Source organism: Pelophylax lessonae, assembly GCF_965119305.1.
Source record: "Pelophylax lessonae genome assembly, chromosome: 1".
NCBI classification, from domain to species: Eukaryota; Metazoa; Chordata; class Amphibia; order Anura; family Ranidae; genus Pelophylax; species Pelophylax lessonae.
The window spans coordinates 175,096,435-175,114,368 of record NC_138768.1 but is presented as its reverse complement, the minus strand read 5'-3'; the positions used below and the strand labels follow the sequence as shown (position 1 = coordinate 175,114,368).

Here is a 17,934-nt window from a genome sequence, read left to right as displayed (position 1 = left end):
TGCTTTACAATGTATCTTTTCGTTCTTTAGATCAAAGGAATGAACTTCCGGCTGTAAGGGAGAGCAGTTTAACCTCTTAAAGTATTTTTTGCTAGAAAATTACTTAGAACCCCCAAACATTATATATATTTTTTTAGCAGAGACTCTAGAGAATAAAATGATGATCGCTGCAATCTTTTATGTCACACGGTATTTGTGCAGAAGTCTTTCCAACGCAGTTTTTTGAGGAAAAAATACAAGTTAGCCCAATTGTTTTTTTTATATAATGTAAAAGATGATGTTGCGCCGAGAATCGTGATCTTTATTCTAAGCAAAAAAATCGGGATTCTCATTTTAGCCAGAATCGTGCAGCTCTAATTTGTATATAGATTTTTTATTTATTACACGTTACACAGATTTTCAGATTGAAAGCGCTTCACTATTTGTTTTTTGTTTTTTTAGGAAAAATCAAGTCACATAACAGGTCACCTAACAAAGTTTTTCTCTTTTCTCACAGCCCATCAGAAGCCTCCAGCCACGCCAATGTAGAAACTGCATCCCTGCACTGCTTATGTTGTAAATGTAGCATCAAGAACAGCTACAACAGTTGGTGGAAGAGACTTCACACCAGGGGCAGAAATTACATTGCTGCCTCTGGCAATACTAAGAACAACAATACTAAGGCACTACAGGCAAGGAATCCTACCAAGACAAGAATCTGAAGGTCTTCTGTTTGGCAATTAACATCCGTGTGAAAAGGGCAGGCCCCAACTGTCATCAGCTTTCAGCTCCTTAATTGGTCATGACAATGATGAGTAAAAGAAGACTTGCAAAACTAAAAAAAAAGTCACAGGAATTACCATAGAAGACAAAATGTTTTTTTGTTGGAAAAATGATAGTAAAACAAAACAGGCGGCAAATGATCTAAACACCCTAATACTCGCTTTGATTATTCTGACATTAATAAATGGATTTCCATTATTTTTCTGGCACTGTTCTGACAGTAATGCAAGCACTGCAGGTAAATGTCTACAATATACTATATACAATAGGCATTTTTATCACATATCCAGCTCTATTCCAGGGCTGCACTCTGCATTCATTTACCAATTGATAGAAAATCCTGACAATAGTTTATGGCCAGAGGCTTCATTCTGACAAACGGTAAAGAAGAAATAAGATAGTGAGCAACTTAAGCTGATTAAATCCTGTAAATTTTATTTCTTTCTCCTGCATTTTAAATATTCTTCTCTACAATGAGATTCAATGCCATTTGTTTTAAATATTGTCTTTTACAACTCATTTAACCTGGTTTTTAATAGAAGGGACGTCAAGTGAAAAAGTAATAAAGCAAAAACTGAAATTGCTAACCTAGCCTTGAAGTAGAATCAGAGACTGATCGTTGCAACTATGGCAGTTCACTATCGGGTAGTGAGAATTACTGCATTGGTTTTCTTTCCTTCTAAGTGAGACACATTTAAAGCCTAACTCCACTTGTGTTGAGGAAAAAGAAAAAAAACCTTCCCCTCTTGGTGATCCCTGTACTTTACAGGGATTTTAACAAACTGTTGCAGATTCCTACCTTTTGTTATTCTGAAGAAATCATTGTTTGTTCCTCTGTGCTGAATGGGTCAAGTGGGAGTGGTTTCATAATCATCTATCAGCTGTGGCAGCTGCAGGGCTCTAATGAGGAAAGCTGATGGGTCTGCATTCCTTTAGACGTGCTCCTATTGGGAGTATCTCACCAAAAATGAAAGTTTATTGCAGGGGATGCCTGAAATCTGAAAAATTGAGGAAGCAGTAGATTCCAGGCCAAACAGTAACTGCAGACAATTAGCTTCGGTCACTGTATGACAGCACCCACTGCACTTTGACTGCTGCTGGAGCTAGCCATCAGAATAGCCCCAGCAGGAGATTCAACTATATATGCCGTTTAGTCTAATTGTGTCCAATTAAGCAGAGTTCCATCGTATTTTTGAAGTTGGCCATTAATCACCCCCCCCATCCCCCGCATTGCTGATCACATTGCCATGAATTATGTTTATTTGTTTAAATTTTTTATCAGAGTTTTTTTTTTTTTTTTTAACCTTTTTTGGCCATTAAACAGGTGCACTTCTGCTGTATCTTGCGGCGGTGAGGTAGGTCATATTATCCAGCTGCTGGTTGGCTCCTGGAATAGAAGTGTCTTCAAACCCAGGAGTAAATGGGCAGCCTCCGCAATACGAGAGCACCACGTTTCCTACACAATATTGTACACATAGTATACGGCCAGCTTTAGAAAATAAACCGGTTGTGACAGCCAGAACACTGGCTTGGCTTCACTGTTAATTTTAATGTAAAATTTTGATTTAGTTTTAGTCATAGTCTTTTGACTAAAAAGCCATTTTAGTTGTATTTTAGTGATCGGAATTTTTAATTTTACTCATATTTTTAGTCACATTTTACTCGACTAAAATCGAATGGGATTAAATAAATTAAATACATTATTTAAGCATTTCTCTAGAATTGCCAAACTCACTACAGTATACTCCTGAAGTAAAAATCTAATAACATATTATTTATGGCATTACGTATTGAACATGCACTACAGTTTTAGCCGTTGTGATATACAATGTCTTTATTAAATAAAACCAGGTTTCATAAACAAAAAATATCTATATTTTTGACAAACAGAAGTGCAACTTTAAAATCTTAAAAAAAAAATAAATAAATAACACAAGCTCTATTGGCTGTAATGACATTGCACATATTACCTGAATATATTACCAACATTAAATATTAAGGAAAAAAAAACTATGAAAAGCCTTTTTCTTAATTTTTTTTTTTCTTTCAGCAGCTCAGTAGATGCCCCTTAGGTATTCTTATGTGGTAGTGCAGTGTTACTTTGAACGTCAAATTTTGATTTCGTTTTAGTAATAGTCTTCGTTTTAGCCATATTTTAGTCATCTGAGTTGTTTTAGCGTTAGTCGACTAAAATCGTGTTAATTTAGTGAACGAAAATATTTTCGCTGAGGAAATTAACAATGCTTGGCTTCATGAACTTGACAAGTTTTGTTGTGGTGTGTGCTACAGCTACTGCACCAGTTTATCAAATTTCCCAGAAATTAACACTAGGTTGCAGGCAATCTTCAAACACATATACACATCGACAACAGCTTAACACAATTTAGGATGAGCTCAGTAAACCTTTCTAAAGGCATCAGCCAACAAATTAAAGACACCTATCCAAATATAACAAAGATAACAAATGCTTGAAGAGATGAGATATTAGGAAAAAAAATAGGTTGTGGATGCCCATTAGCCAGGAATTTCTGAGGCTTTAGGATCCTACTAAAGCATTAAAAACACACACTTTTCCAGGGGAAAACAGAAAAGTCTGTCCAGATTTTTCCAGGCGGACAACATAAAAGTAACAAAGCCATTCTTAAGACCCATCTTTACAAAAAAAAACATTTTGGAATAAACTGGGAAGTAATTAAAACCCTTAGGCCTTTACTGCCATCTGAGGTTCTGTTGAAGAGATTCCTTTACTTTCTCCCTGGGAAAAAGGTTGTCTCCAGGACAGCAGCATAGAAATGTGCTTTTTGTGGTTGTAATCTCTTACATATACCCAGTGAAGTGACAGACCGCAGGTGATACACAGGAATGAAACAAACCCTTCTACGTAAGTTGTACCTGTTTATCAGCAGTCTTCGCTTTAATTTTTTCAAAGTCCGGAAAATTATAAAGCTTGTCTGAACGGTACTATATAGGGGGCGGAGAGCGGAAGTCACACTCTGCAAAGCTCAGTAAGGAGAGCTCTGACAGCTGATGGGAGGGAAAGAACACACCCCCAGCATACAGGAACAGAGCAGAAGCTGTCAAACAGCTGGAAGTCCCTCCCTGTCACAATTTTTCTCTTGGTGTCAGGAAAACGTGTCCCAAGTGATTCATGCTGATGGCATAGTACAAAGCAGCAGACAGAAATGACAGTGCTCTTACTTGAGACAAGTACACACTATAGAGGGATGTACTTAGGCAATATTTCATATCTGAGGTTTACAACTACTTTAAAAGTGTTTGTTACCCCAACACTTCATATTCCAGATAAATGTCTGCTGTACCATATACTTGTATGAGAATATATCCTGTTCTCTATGTATCGCTTTGTGTGAAATCCCTTGTGTTTTTGCCAGTCCCTCTGCTTTCCTATTTAAAACTGACCACACTAAGCAGGAGAACACATGGAGTTCAGTTCTCTAGCTATGCTGGGAGCTTGGTGTATTCTCCTCCAATGATCAGACATGTACTCATACCTCCTCCCCACTGCACAGCCATTCACTGCGAAGCTCAGTGTGCTGCTGCTTCTCCTCCCCCCCCCCCCCAGTTCTTCTGCAGCTGAGAACAGAGGGAATGTGATCACTTATAAAAAAGGGAAAAAAGTTATTATTTTAAACTGAATGATTTGTTTTACAAGGTGATTGTTTTACAACCACTTTAAAGTGGAAGGCTAGAACCTCTGTCCGCTTCTTTCCCTGGTACAGATTTTCCTCACTCCCTCTCTGATCAACAATTGGCCAAAGAACAGAAAATGAGGGGAACTCTAGCACAGCCTCCGACAGCTGTACAATAGGGGTCCTAACATTTCCTCACTACAACCAAAACTAAAAAAAAAAAAAAAAGAGTTTGGACTACAGATACACTATAAACATCCTATGAACTGCAGGCTTCAAAACAAAAGTTAATGATAACGACTTCCCAATCAGAAAAACACTTGTGGTAGGTTGCTAATCAAGTAAATCAAAGCTCACCTCTCCTTAACCAAGAAGCAGCACCAAGAAAATCTTGAGTGTTTTGGGAGAATACTTAATAAAAAAAAAAGGATATAAGATTGGAACATGATCCCCACTATGACCAATTTAAACATATCAATACAGCACTGGACTAAACTGCTTGTCATAGTAGACAAAAACATTTTTAATAAGAGATCAGAAGCCACTGAGCAGAAAGCCAGTCATCCATCTGTGTGCTGAAGACGAACTATAGCTGAATAATACATCAAGTAAACGATCCAAAATACAAAAACATAGACATATCAAAATGGCTGATGAAAGTAAAATTTTAATATTGTATTTGCTTAATCAGAATGCAAAAGCCTAAAAATCAGCTTGGGTAAATCGATAAGTCAATCCAGTAGCGGGGTTTGCTCATACTGCATGAGTTTGCTGTTCATTTCTGTATAGGGAAGGAGAAAAGCAGATGGCGCCCCCCCTACGCCCTGGCAGTGGACTGCCCTCGGTGTCCTCACATCCAGAGCAAAGCTATGGGCCCTACATCCTTCTTGATGATGTCGGAGGAACCTAGACTGCTAATTAGCAGGGGAGAAGGGGCTGCAGGGTCCAATCTAAAAACACAAAGGAGTGTGAGAAAGGAGAATCTGGTAAGCAAGAGTGCTTTACCCAATCCTCTGAACAGAGACCAGCTGTTAACCCCTAACAGTGCAAAGGGGACTTTTAGATTTCCCAGGGTTTAACTTTGAAGAAAATTTTCTTCTTTAAAAGAATAATAAAAAGTTCCCCCATAGAAATAGGAAAGACTTGTAAGAAAATATCGGAAACATGGCAAGAAAAATTGGCACAGTCGGGTATTAAATAAAAGAGGCAGCTGCTTTTTCACACAGTGCTAGCTGGTCCTGAATGGGGGTCCTTTCACACAGCAAGTTCAGATCCACTTATTTTCTGTTTTTCTGTGATCTAATTACGACAGATTGTAGGTGGTCTTATATAAACAAACATTAGTCCATTTACATCTGGCTAGAACTAAGAGATAAATCTAATATCAGTTTAGAAAGCTCCTGCAGAAAAAAACTGAGCTGACATGGATGTTACAAACATGTACTGTTCATGGATCCCCTTCAGATCGGACTGGAAATGGCCCGTATGAAAGGGCCCTAAATGTATTAAAGGGCACACATAAAAGTTGTTACCCAATTAGATCAGGTGCCCTTTAACCAATTCAGCTGTCACACTTGTATATCCCTTATGAACTAGAGCATTTCTTACATTTCCGTTATGTGCAGAAAATTATTATTAGAATAATATTGGCAATGGCGTGCGGCAATTTTTCAGCATGGTCATATGACTGTGCCAACAATATTCTAAAACACAGTCTCCAGGGCTGTGTATGGACTGAGATGTGGGCAGCGGACAACTTAGGAAATAACAATTGGGTGAAGTGGGAACTGGAGTTGTGGGGAGGGTGTTGATAGGGAACATTTTCATTGTAGGATTCAAAAGCATTATTAACCTTTAAATGGTTTTCCCATCGACCAAAGGTGGTTCCCTAGAAATCAGGCCAAAAAATCTTCCATTCAGAGAGATCCACCGCGTCCTGTGCAGAATCTATTTGAACCGTTTAGACTCAGCTCCAGCATCAAAGGAAAAAGTGCACTTTCTCGGACATACCACCTAACGAGCAGTTCGCTCTACCTCCTTTCATCTCACCCACTGCAGTAAAGAGGAAGAGAAGCGAGCTTAGCATGAGCAGTTTTATGTCAGATGTAGAGCACAGAGCACTGCACACTCATACCTTAGATACAGGTGCTGTGACGAATGGTTCCCCTGTCCTAGATTCTGAAAAGGACATGGTGGATCTCACTAAATTAATGTTTTCTGGACATACTTCAGGGGAGCCACTTTGGCCTACAGATACATCACTTAGAGCAGCTATGTCCCAACTATGGCCCTCCAGCTGTTCAGGAACTACAATTCCCATCATACCTAGTTATGTCTGTGAATGTCAGAGATTTACAATGCCTCATGGGAATTGTAGTTCCTGAACAGCTGGAGGGCCATAGTTTGGACACCCCTGACTTAGAGCGAGTGTTTCTTCTTCCACCGAGCAAAGTTTTATAAAATACTGGGGACCCTTTACTGCATATTACATTTTAATACAAAAGTTAACCAATTGCCAGACCAGGCATTTTCTGGCACTGATTGTTTACAAGTGAAGTTATGTTTGTTTGTTTTTTTTTTTGCTAGAAAAAGAATTAGAACCCCCAAACACTATATATTTTTAAAGCAAAGACCCAAGAGTATAAATTGGTGGATTTTTAATTTTTTAGGTCACATAGTATTTGCGCATCAGTTTTTCAAATGCAGTTTTAAGGGCAAATTCTTTTTTTTTTTTTAAATATACGTTTAAAAATTTTAATGCAAAGAAACACAATACATAACCCAATTTTGGTTGTAAAATATAAAAGTTGATGTCACACTGAGTAAATAGATAAACATATCACGCTTTAAAAATGTGTGCACAACACTGATAAACAACATAAATTTCAGTTGGATGGGAGAGCCCGGGCGAGCAGCAGAAGGCTGTGGGATGTTCCCTCCTGTTGCTTGTAATAAAAGCTGAGTGGCTACTTAGCCACATCAGTTGGTTTTGCAAAAGAGCCGACTGTCGGCTCTAAAAAACGGCACGACCACTTGAAGTCAAATGATGTACAGGTACGGCATTTGGCAGCAAGTGGGTAACTTACCCTTTTAAAGGGACATAAGGACAATGTTAACTATTCTTAAACAGACCCCCACCTATTCTGCATACCCAGTTAAAAAGATATGTACTTGCCTATTTTTAATCTGCTCTAGTCTGGTCACGTAATCCTACAGCTACGGCTCCTGTCAGCAAGAGTCTGGAAGGAGGGAGCAATGGGTAATGTCACAGCCATTGATTAGTGATCCCTTACACAAGGGATCCAGAGCTGCCGGATCATGCAGCCAGACTGGAGAACTCACACAGAAACAAAAAAAGAAAGAAATCAGACTAGAGATTCCTTTCAAAGCAAATTGAGCAGCAGGCACTTACAAAGGCCAGAATTTAAACCAGAGCTCCAGATGAGAGGTTGTCACAAGCTCCAGTGAAGGAAGGTAAGAGTCACATGTGACCCAAAGCCACTTGTTGAAAATGAATACTACAGAGAATTTCAGGGAACAAATAATTAAGTACTAAGACAGTCAAGTGTGATCTCAAAACCAGAACACATTTACTTTCACGGAAAACAATAAAAAAAGGTTAAAAAAAAAGCTATAACGTTCAGTCACAATGACTACCTGCCATTTGTCCAGCTCTGTTTGAGAAGTTACATTTCTTTCACATTAAAGTATTCTGCTTTCACTCGTATAAAGTAAATGAAAACAAAACTTCACATACAGCTATAAAATTGCCTGATGTGACCCATCAGCTAAGTGAAATCAGAATAAAAAGTAAAAATAGTAGGCAGCAAAAACAAATATACACTAAACAAAATTGTAAACGCAACACTTTTGTTTTTGCCCCCATTTTTCATGAGCTAAACTCAAAGATCGAATACTTTTTCTATGTACATAAAAGGCCTATTTCTCTCAAATATTGTTCCTGCATCTGTCTAAATCGATGTTAGTGAGCACTTCTCCTTTGCCAAGATAATCCATGTACCTCACAGGTGTGGCATATCAAGATGGTGATTCGACAGCATGATTATTGCACAGGTGTGCCTTAGGCTTGCCACAATAAAAGGCCACACTAAAATGTGCAGTTTTGCTGTATTGTGGGGGGGGGGGTCTGAATACCAGTCAGTATCTAGTGTGACCACCATTTGCCCCACGCAATGCATCACCTTCTTTGCATCAGGTTGTGGATTGTGGCCTGTGGAATGTTGGGTTTACTCCTCTTCAATGGCTATGCAAAAGTTGCTGGATATTGGCAGGACCTGGAACACGCTTTCGTATGCGCCGATCCAGAACATCACAAACATGCTCAATGGGTGACAGGTCCGGTGAGTATGCTGGCCATGCAAGAGCTGGAATGTTTTCAGCTTCCAGGAATTGTGTACAGATCCTTGCAACATGGGGCCAAGCATTATAATGCTGCAACATGAGGTAATGGTCGTGGGTGATTGGCACAACAATGGGCCTCAGGATCTCGTCACGGTATCTGTGCATTCAAGATCTCTGTGCATTCAACCAAAGGAAGCATTTGCAGATGCCAACACATCCAGTTTATAGAACTTTGAGAAAGTGTACACCGACGACCTTGCAAACTTGCGTCACTGACACCTGATGACGCAAGGCCCAGGAGGCACTGAGCGCCCAAGTAGAGTGCGCCTTGCCTGGGAAAGAAGGAACCTGACGCTTGATGGAATAGGCCTGAATCACCGTCTGTCTGATCCATCTGGAAATGGGTCGCAGAGGAAGCAGACAACCCTTTACAAGGCCCATCTATAAGCACAAATAGTGAGTCAGACTTCCTAAAAGACTCCGTAGCTGCAAGGTACACCCGAATCGCCTGGACCACATCTGGGGCATGCAAAGCAATTTCCTTCGGATGTTTTGGCTTGGGGCACAGGGAAGGCAACACAATGTCTTCATTCAAATGAAAATCAGAGACAACCTTTGGAAGGAACGATGAACAGGGATGAAGAACCACCTAGTAAGGTGAACAACAAAATAACGCCACCAATTCCAACATCCTGCGCGCAGAAGGGATAGCCACCAAAAAGGCCACCACCTGGGACAGCAGAAGCAAGGGAATGTCCCGAAGATTTTTAAATGGAGACTTCTGAAAGACTGAGCACCAAAAATTGAGGTCCCAAGAAAGCAACAGACTGCACTGGAGGGGCCAAGTGCCTAACTCCCTGAAGAAAAGTATGCACCAGGGAGTGTTTGGCCAAAGGCCATTGAAAGAAGACCGCTAAGGCCAACACCTGACCCTTGATAGTACTCAAGCCAGTTTCTGCTCAACCCCCTGTTTAAGGAAGGCTAAGATCCGAACCAGCGAGAAAGAGCGAGGATGAATCCCAAGAGAATTACACCACGCAATGTAAGTCTTCCAAGTACGATGGAAGAGCTTGCTAGAGGTAGATTTTCTAGCTTTTAACAGCATTAGAATCACTGACGCAGACAAATCTCTATCCATTAGCACCTGGTGTTCAACAGCCAAGCCGTCAAAGCCAGCGACTGTAAAGCAGGATGGAAGATTGGTTCTTGGGACAGCAGATCTTCCCCTAGAGGAAACCTCTAGTGAAGGTCAGCGACCAGCCACACCAGATCGGCGTACCAAGCCCAGCAAGGCCAATCTGGGGTGACTAAGATGACCAGAATCCCTTCTGCCTCAATCCTGCGTAGATGTCTTGGCAGAAGCTTGAGAGGGAAGCCCTAAATCAGGCGCCATCAGCGTGTCTGTGGCGTCCGCCAGAGTATCCCGTGACCAAGCCACAAACCTCTACACCTTTCTGTTGAGCCAAGAAGCCAACAGATCCACCTCCGGGGAATGCCCCACCGGAGACACAACTTCTGAAACACCTCCGGATGAAAGGACCACTCCCCTTGGTCCAATGCCTGCCAACTGAGATAATCCGCCTGACAGTTTTCCAACCCGGGAATGTTTACAGCGGAGAGGGCTGGAACAAACTGTTCTGCCCACCTTAGAATACCGGCTACTTCCCGACCCACCAGGACACTTCTTGTGCCCCCCTGGTGATTGACATTATTTGACTGAAAGTGCACTGGGCATCCCTGAAGACAATCTATCCAATGGTCAAGGCATAGTCTAATTGCAAGGATTTCCAAGACATTGATCATTAGTCTGGACTCTTCCAGTGTCCAGAGCCCCTGAGCAGAATTTTTGCCAAAGATGCATCCCCAGCCAGACAGGCTGGCATCCGTAGTGATCACTGTCTAATACAAGGGGAGGAAGGATTTGCATAGCCGAAACGCCAGAGAATGAAGCCACCATATCAGGGACTCCTTCAATTCCCGGCTTAGCCAGATCTGATTGTCCAGAGACTGCAGAGTTGTGTCCCATTTGCCCAGAATCTCCCTTTGCAGGGACCGCGTATGGAACTGTGCAAATGGAAACACCTTAAAAAGGTAGACACCTTCAGGTCCAGCATCCGCAAGAAAGTCGGGAGGGATGGCCATCTGCTGGACAGCAGGAGATGAATTGCAGCCTGCAATTTCTGGAGCTTGTCCAGAGGAAGGAGCACTCTGGCTAAGGCAAAGTCCAGAGTCAGACCCAGATAGTCCAGCTTTCTCAGAGTTCGTACTGTGATCTCCAGGTTTTCCACCAGAGCAGTAGGAAACTCTGCTCGCAGAAGGAGGTCATCCAAGTATCCCAGTTCCGCGATCCCCTGCTGGCGTAGCAAAGCTAACACAGGGGCCAACACTTTTGTGAAGACCCAAGGAGCAGAGGCAAGACCAAAGGGTAACGCCACAAACTGATAATGCTCCTTTCCTATGGCAAAGCGGAGGAAGAGCCGATGACTGGCACATATTGGAATGTGAAGGTAAGCATTCTTGATGTTGATAGAGGCAAGAAAATCCCCCTGATGCACGGATGCCCATACCATGCCAATGAACTCTATCCTGAACTTCTGTACCCGCAAAAAGCAGTTCAGCTCCTTTAGGTCCAGGATTGGACACACCTTGCCTTCCTTCATGGGGACTGTAAACAGGTTTGAGTAAAAACCCTGAAAACTTTCTAAAGTCGGAACTGGGACAATCACCCCCTGAAGTAACCGGTCTTGTACCGGCCCAAGAAGACCCTGTAAGCGGTCTGGGGACATGCACAAGTTGGAAGAAAAGAACCTTGCTGGGGACAAGAGCGAAAGTCGATCTTGTAGCCGGACCTAATGACTTTGTGGACCCACTTGTCTTGTACCAGGGAAGTCCACGGGTCTGGAAACCAGCGAAGACACCCCCCCCCCCCACACGGGTGAGGGCACCCCTTCATGCTGAAGGAGCCTTGTCCATGGGTCTGGAGAAGCCCGCTCTCGGCTTGCCAGACCAAGTTCATTTGGATCCTCCAGAGGAGGCCCTGAAAGGCTTTGAGCCCTGGCCATTCAACCCTAAGGGACAAAAAAACGTATGCGCTGAGGAAGGCCCACATCTACGACGAGGGTCCTTATCCTTAGTAGCCTGCGGAAGCAAAGTACTCTTTCCCCCATGTGAGACCTTTAATGTCGTCATCCAGGGTAGCTCCAAACAGGCGATCTCCTAGAAAGGGGAGATCAGTCAAGGCCTTTTTCCAACTCTAGTCCGCAGACCAGCATTTGAGCCAAAAGACATGCCGAAGGACCACTGCCGAAATAGAGAGCCGAGCCATTAGGGGAGCTGAATCCAAAGAGGCATCACAGATAAACTGCAGCCCCTGGACCAGCTAGTCTGCCAGCTCAGCAAAGGCAGGGGGAGCTGTTCTCCCTTCAGGTCATGGTGTAAATGCTTACCACACTCAGAGTTTGCAACACCAGGGCAATGGTTAGGACCGGCCTCAGTGCCGAACCAGCCAGAGTGTACATATTGCGGGCCACAGCCTCTGCCTTCCTGTCTGCTGGATCCTTAAAGGCCAAGGACTCTTCAACTGGAATCACGGTTGCCTTGTTCAATCCAGAAACCAGAGCCAGCATAGTGCCCTGCCCCCATACCAGAAGGTAGACTAGACCAGGTGGGGAGATGTGTTCCAAAGACTCCATGAGTCACCAGGGGTACCCCACAAAAAGTGTAAAACACTGCAAAGTGACAGCCCCCACCGCGCTGGCAGCACCACCCGGTCGCCACGCACAAAGCACTAAGTGATCCTCAGCAAAGAGGGAGAGGACTTCACCAGACTCACCACCCAGCAGAAAAAGGCGCCCACAGCCACCAGGATAATCTGCACCCCACAAGCGGTGATCAGGAAGTAAAGAGATCCAGGAGTCAGCACCAGGAGATGAGGAGGGGTTCCCACTGCCAAAATTGCTGCTCACAGGGCTCCACAGTCATGGCCACCACTATTTTCAATTGAAAACCACACTAAAATGTCCGCCGGACTACACAAACATGGCCAACGTGCATTTGAGCACACAGGCAACAACAAAATGGCAGCCCCACGTGGCACAACGGGGATCCCTAGGCGTCAAGAACAGGCCCTGGCAGGTACAACCCCACCAAGCCCCAAACCCCCTGCACAGTCGATTATCCGGTGGCGCACCCGCCCCCTTATCGCCAGCATAATGCCTTGACCCCATACCAGGAGGTAGACCAGACCACCCACACAGCCCCAGCATAAGTGAAAAGGGGGGGTAGGATGGGGGGACAGATGAAGGGGGGGTTGCCTCACAAGAATGAGGGAAACCCAGGGGTCCGAAGGAGGGGCCCACGACAACCCCAAAACCCTCCAGGGGGAGGGGGGGCAGCTACCCACCATACCAGAACCCAGGTGGGCACTGCTCCAGACAGAACCCCTTACTATCAAAATGGGGGCTGTGGGCGAAGAGGAATGCTGTGACTCGGGCCGAGACCCGGTCGATTGCCACCTCGCAGGGCCTTTTTAACTCGCAGGCCAGCCACCCATCCAGGGAGGCTATGTCGCAGGTCGACCTAGCGGGGAGCTGAGGCCTGCACGCGCTCGCTAGCGAGACTGGGGTGACCACTTGATCTAGATTATCCAGCCCGTCGCCCAGTCCAGCAGTTGGTTGTAGATCTCACAGAAAAAGACCAGGAAAAAAAAGTTACATCTAAAAAGAAAAAATTGCCAGGACCAGAGATACCAGCAAGGAATAAGGTCCTTACTCCTGACTAGGCAGAAAAAAAACTAAGTACCTATAGCAGGGAGAGGGAGTATACCCCCTAGGACTGCCCATAGGCATAGACAGACTCTTTTTCTGCCTAGTGTTCTACTCCTGTAGGGGTCAGTATAACCCAATGGTTAAGACCAGGAGCTGTGTCCGTCAATGAACTAAAGAGAACACACACACTTTTTTAGTACAAGGACACACACAGTTTTACCAGTTCCCGACCGTCCGCCACACATTTACTGCCGCAGGCTGGGTCTCCGGCACGAATCAACGTAGCCCTACGCATGGTTCTGAGGGGCAAGTGCGCGCCACTAGGCAGCGGGGGGGGGGGGGGCGATCCCCGCTGAGAGAGAAAGATGATCAGCTGTTGTAAACACAGCTGACAGCTCTTATCTCTGAAATTATCACAGAGCGCCTGTGATCCTTCTACATAAGATGACAGGTCTCAGTGGTCATTTCACAAGCCCATCACTCATTCAGTTAGAACACACTCCCCTAGGCTCACACTTAACCCTTTGATCGCCACTGTCATTATTACAGTAACAGAGCATATTTTTAGCACTGATTACTGTAGTAAAGTCACTGGTCCCCCCAAAAGTGTCAAAAATGTCAGTTAGGGGTGCGATCTGTCGGCCGCAATGTGTCAGTCCCGCTAAAAATCACAGATAGCCGCCATTACTAGTAAAAACAAAAAATAGGACATCTTTCCCCTTGTTTGTAGACGCGATAACTTTTGCACAAACCAATCAAAATACGCTTATTCAGATTTTTTTTAATACCAAAAATAAGTAGCAGAATATATAATGACCTAAAAGGATAAAACATTTTGATTTACACATTTTTTGGGGGGGGGACTGTTATATAGCAGAATGTGAAAAATATATATTTTTTTTTTTTTGTTTCCAGAATTGTCGCTCCTTTTTTTTGTTTACTGCGCAAAAAATAAAAAAATCGCACAGGTGATCAAATACCACCAAAAGAAAGTTCTATTTGTGGGAAAAAAGGACATTAATTTTATGTCGGTACAGTGTCACAAGACCACGCAATTTTTCATTAAATTAACGCAGTGACGAATCGCAAAAAATGGCCTGGTCATTAAGGGGACAAGGTCCAGAACTGGTTAACCACTTTACACACAATGCTGGAAAAAAAAAATGTAATTTGTGGCCATACAGCACCACCTAGTGGTACAAAACGAAAATGGACAGCAATGCCTTGACTGCATTTACTGTATATCCACTGAAAATAAGGTGAACAGGAAAAGCACATATCTTTTTTTAAAAAAATAAATAAATCTTAGTAAGAAAAGTACATTTATCAAACACTAGAACTATTAAAGTCTTTTTTTTTTTTTTTTTTTTTAATGAGCAATATTAAGCATAGCACAATAATGATTTGTGCAACATGTTTGATTTGGATCTTTCAGCTTAACAATGTGTACAGTTTTCTATTTTGCTTACTATATAGTTTATATAGATTTAAATGCAACTACTTAATTATCCTATACGCTTTAACGTTCAACATCAGGAAGATTTTCCCAAAATCCCCCCTGTGTAATTCCATACCCAATGAATAGTACAAACCACCACTTTTAAATAGTGCACATTTTCCATTACACATGCAGCTGATAGGGAACCACTCCACAAAAACAGATGACCCCTCAATCCACCACTGGCCTGCCATTTGCAGGATGGGATGGATATTGGAACTGTGTACCCACAGCAAGAGCTCCACGTTGTTTGAACTGCATGCGTGCACAGCACACTCTTTCCTCCTCTAGCTGAACTCGGACGCTGATGAGACTACTAGAAGCTGTGCTGACACATTACAAAGGCGTCACTATCAGAAAGGTGGTCCAGAGCAGAGATGTGCAGGGGCAAGTGTAGTTAGTCAGAAAGTGGCAGAAAGGGTTGAAAGGAACTAGCAGCACGGAAACCCACGTCACTTCCGGTCCGCAGCTCGCCGATGCTTGGAACGCTGTAGTTTTTCCCCGGCGCAGACTGCCAGTATCTGAGAAGATCTGCTGCATCAATTTCAAGCGTGAGTCGATACTATTGCCTTGTATACTTGCTCTCTACTTGTCACACTAAGGATCTTTTATTTTTCCCTTTACACCCAGATGGGATCTTTCTGGTCCTGTGGGACCACCAACAGGCAGGTTTGAGAATTACTTAGTTCCTGTTATCTGGCTTATACACTTCTGTGTGTCCCAGGGTAAGTGTGACCCCCAGTGTCCAGACCGACACATTACATGAGCATTTAACAAAAGGATATACAAATGGCATTTTTATAGTATTTATGACTAATTCACAACTACCTCATTCAGCATTTTATAGTGGCAATTGTAACCACTAACTTTGTATACATACCTAGTTTTTTTTTACTTCACTTCAAACACCATATATTTAATAACTTTTTTCTATTTTTTATTTATTTATTTATTGGATTTATTATCTATTCATTTACAAGATTAATTATAATTGTCACATTTTGCACTATTTTGTATGCACTAAGCACTTTTTCCTCTTTTACTCACATCGTTGCACATGTGGTAGGTAGCGCCGATTTCCAACCCTTCACCCCCACATTACATTCCTGCCCCTAAGCTTCTTAGAGGTCGGTTGGTGGCTGCAACCTTTTATATTTTCACTGCCTGGCTGTTCTTATTCATAGCGCTGGTTCTACACCCCCCATTTACACCGGCTGAGGGGCGCTATACGACCGAGTTCGGCCGATCCCGCTGCGTGACGTCAGCCTCGGGCACTTCCGCCTCTCCGCTCGGGTCCAGTCGGAGATTCTCTCTTTTTTTCCCCCTCCTTCCTGTTACCTCACGTTCGTTCAGACGTGAGATTCCGCCCACACCAGCCTCGCTTTCATGAGCTTACTAAGACTGCATTGGAGAAGCCTTCATGATTTCCAGTTATGCGCTACTTTTGATCTCTGTGATGGAGATCAATCACTTTTGGTAAGAAGTACTGGTGTTGGAGTGCTTTCTGGTGGTGGTTTTCTGCTCGAGAATTACTTCTTTATGTGGAGACGGACACACATGGACTGCTTTTTTATTGCTTTTTACACATCCTCAAGTGGGACTGTCATTCATTAAGGGTCTTAGCGCCACAGTTTTGTTTTTTATTTCTTTTAATCTGCTACATTTCAGATTAGTGTGGCTGCTGTACCCACTACTGTATATTTGCTGTTTTTACAGTTTTTTACCTTAATGCGCAGCAATTTCATGTTTTTTGATTATACAAAAGAACTGGGCTAATTACTAGAGGTAAAAGGATGGCCAAATGATTGTATTCAATGCTAACCCCTAAAAGCTTAAATGCAAATTGTGCAGACATGCATTAGGCTACATTCTCCTTTGTTTAAGTGTACAACACAAAACATTCTACAGTTACGAAAAAGTTTCCAATAACTCGCTCACCATAGAAGTTACAGATCTAGCATCTTCCTCATAATTCACTACAGGGGGAGGTTCCTTCCCTTCATTTTCTTGCACCTTTTGATCCAGAAGCTCCTTCTGAGCAGTTAGTTTTGTTTCTGTGCATTTCAGATATTGGATTGTCTGTTTAAGCTCTTCAAGTGCTTGTTTTCGACTTAAGAGAAGCACAACACTAAAAAAAAAAAAAAAAATTGGAAAAATATGTTGAATGAACTGGAGATGTCATCATATTTGATAATGTTCTTCACCAAATAAATAACTAAAACGTCAACATGTTCATGAATACAATTGGTTTATACAGTGCCTTGCAAAAGTATTCACCCTCCTTGGCATTTTTCGGGTTTGTTGCCTCACAACCTGGAATTTACATGGATTGTTTTGAGGATTTGCATCATTTAAAATTTACAGAACATGCCCACAACTTTGTTTTTTTTTTTATTGTGAAGCAAACAACAAATAGGACAAAAGAACAGAAAAAGTCAATGTGCATAGCTATTCACCCCCCTACTTTGTAGAGCCACCTTTTACGGCAATCACAGCTCCAAGTCACTTTGGATAAATCTCTATGAGCTTGCCACATCTTACCACTGTGATTTTTTCCCATTCCTCCTTGCAAAACTGCTCCAGCTCCTTCAAGTTGGATGGTTTGCACTTGTAAAATGAAATCTTTAAGTCTGGCCACAGATTTTCTATTGGATTGAGGTCGGGCTTTGACTAGGACATTCCAACACATTTACATGTTTCCCCTTAAACCACTCAAGTGTTGCTTTAGCAGTGTGTTTGGGGTCATTGTCCTGCTGGAAGGTGAACCTCCATCCTAGCCTCAAACCACGCACAGAGTGGTACAGGTTTTGCTCAAGAATATTCCTGTATTTAGCACCATCCATCTTTCCCTCAACTCTGACCAGTTTCCCAGTACCGGCTGCTGAAAAGCATCCCC

General features: G+C 42.9%; 1 protein-coding gene across 3 annotated transcripts in view; it reads right to left on the bottom strand.

The window, feature by feature from the left end:
- FER (FER tyrosine kinase) overlaps positions 1 to 17,934 on the bottom strand; it is a 452,282-nt gene that overhangs the window by 308,342 nt on the left and 126,006 nt on the right. For all 3 annotated transcript variants that reach the window (XM_082263755.1, XM_082263756.1, XM_082263757.1), the window contains one exon: positions 16,977 to 17,166. In XM_082263755.1, coding sequence (XP_082119881.1) covers positions 16,977 to 17,166 — 190 coding nt within the window. The remainder of the gene's footprint in view (positions 1 to 16,976; positions 17,167 to 17,934) is intronic.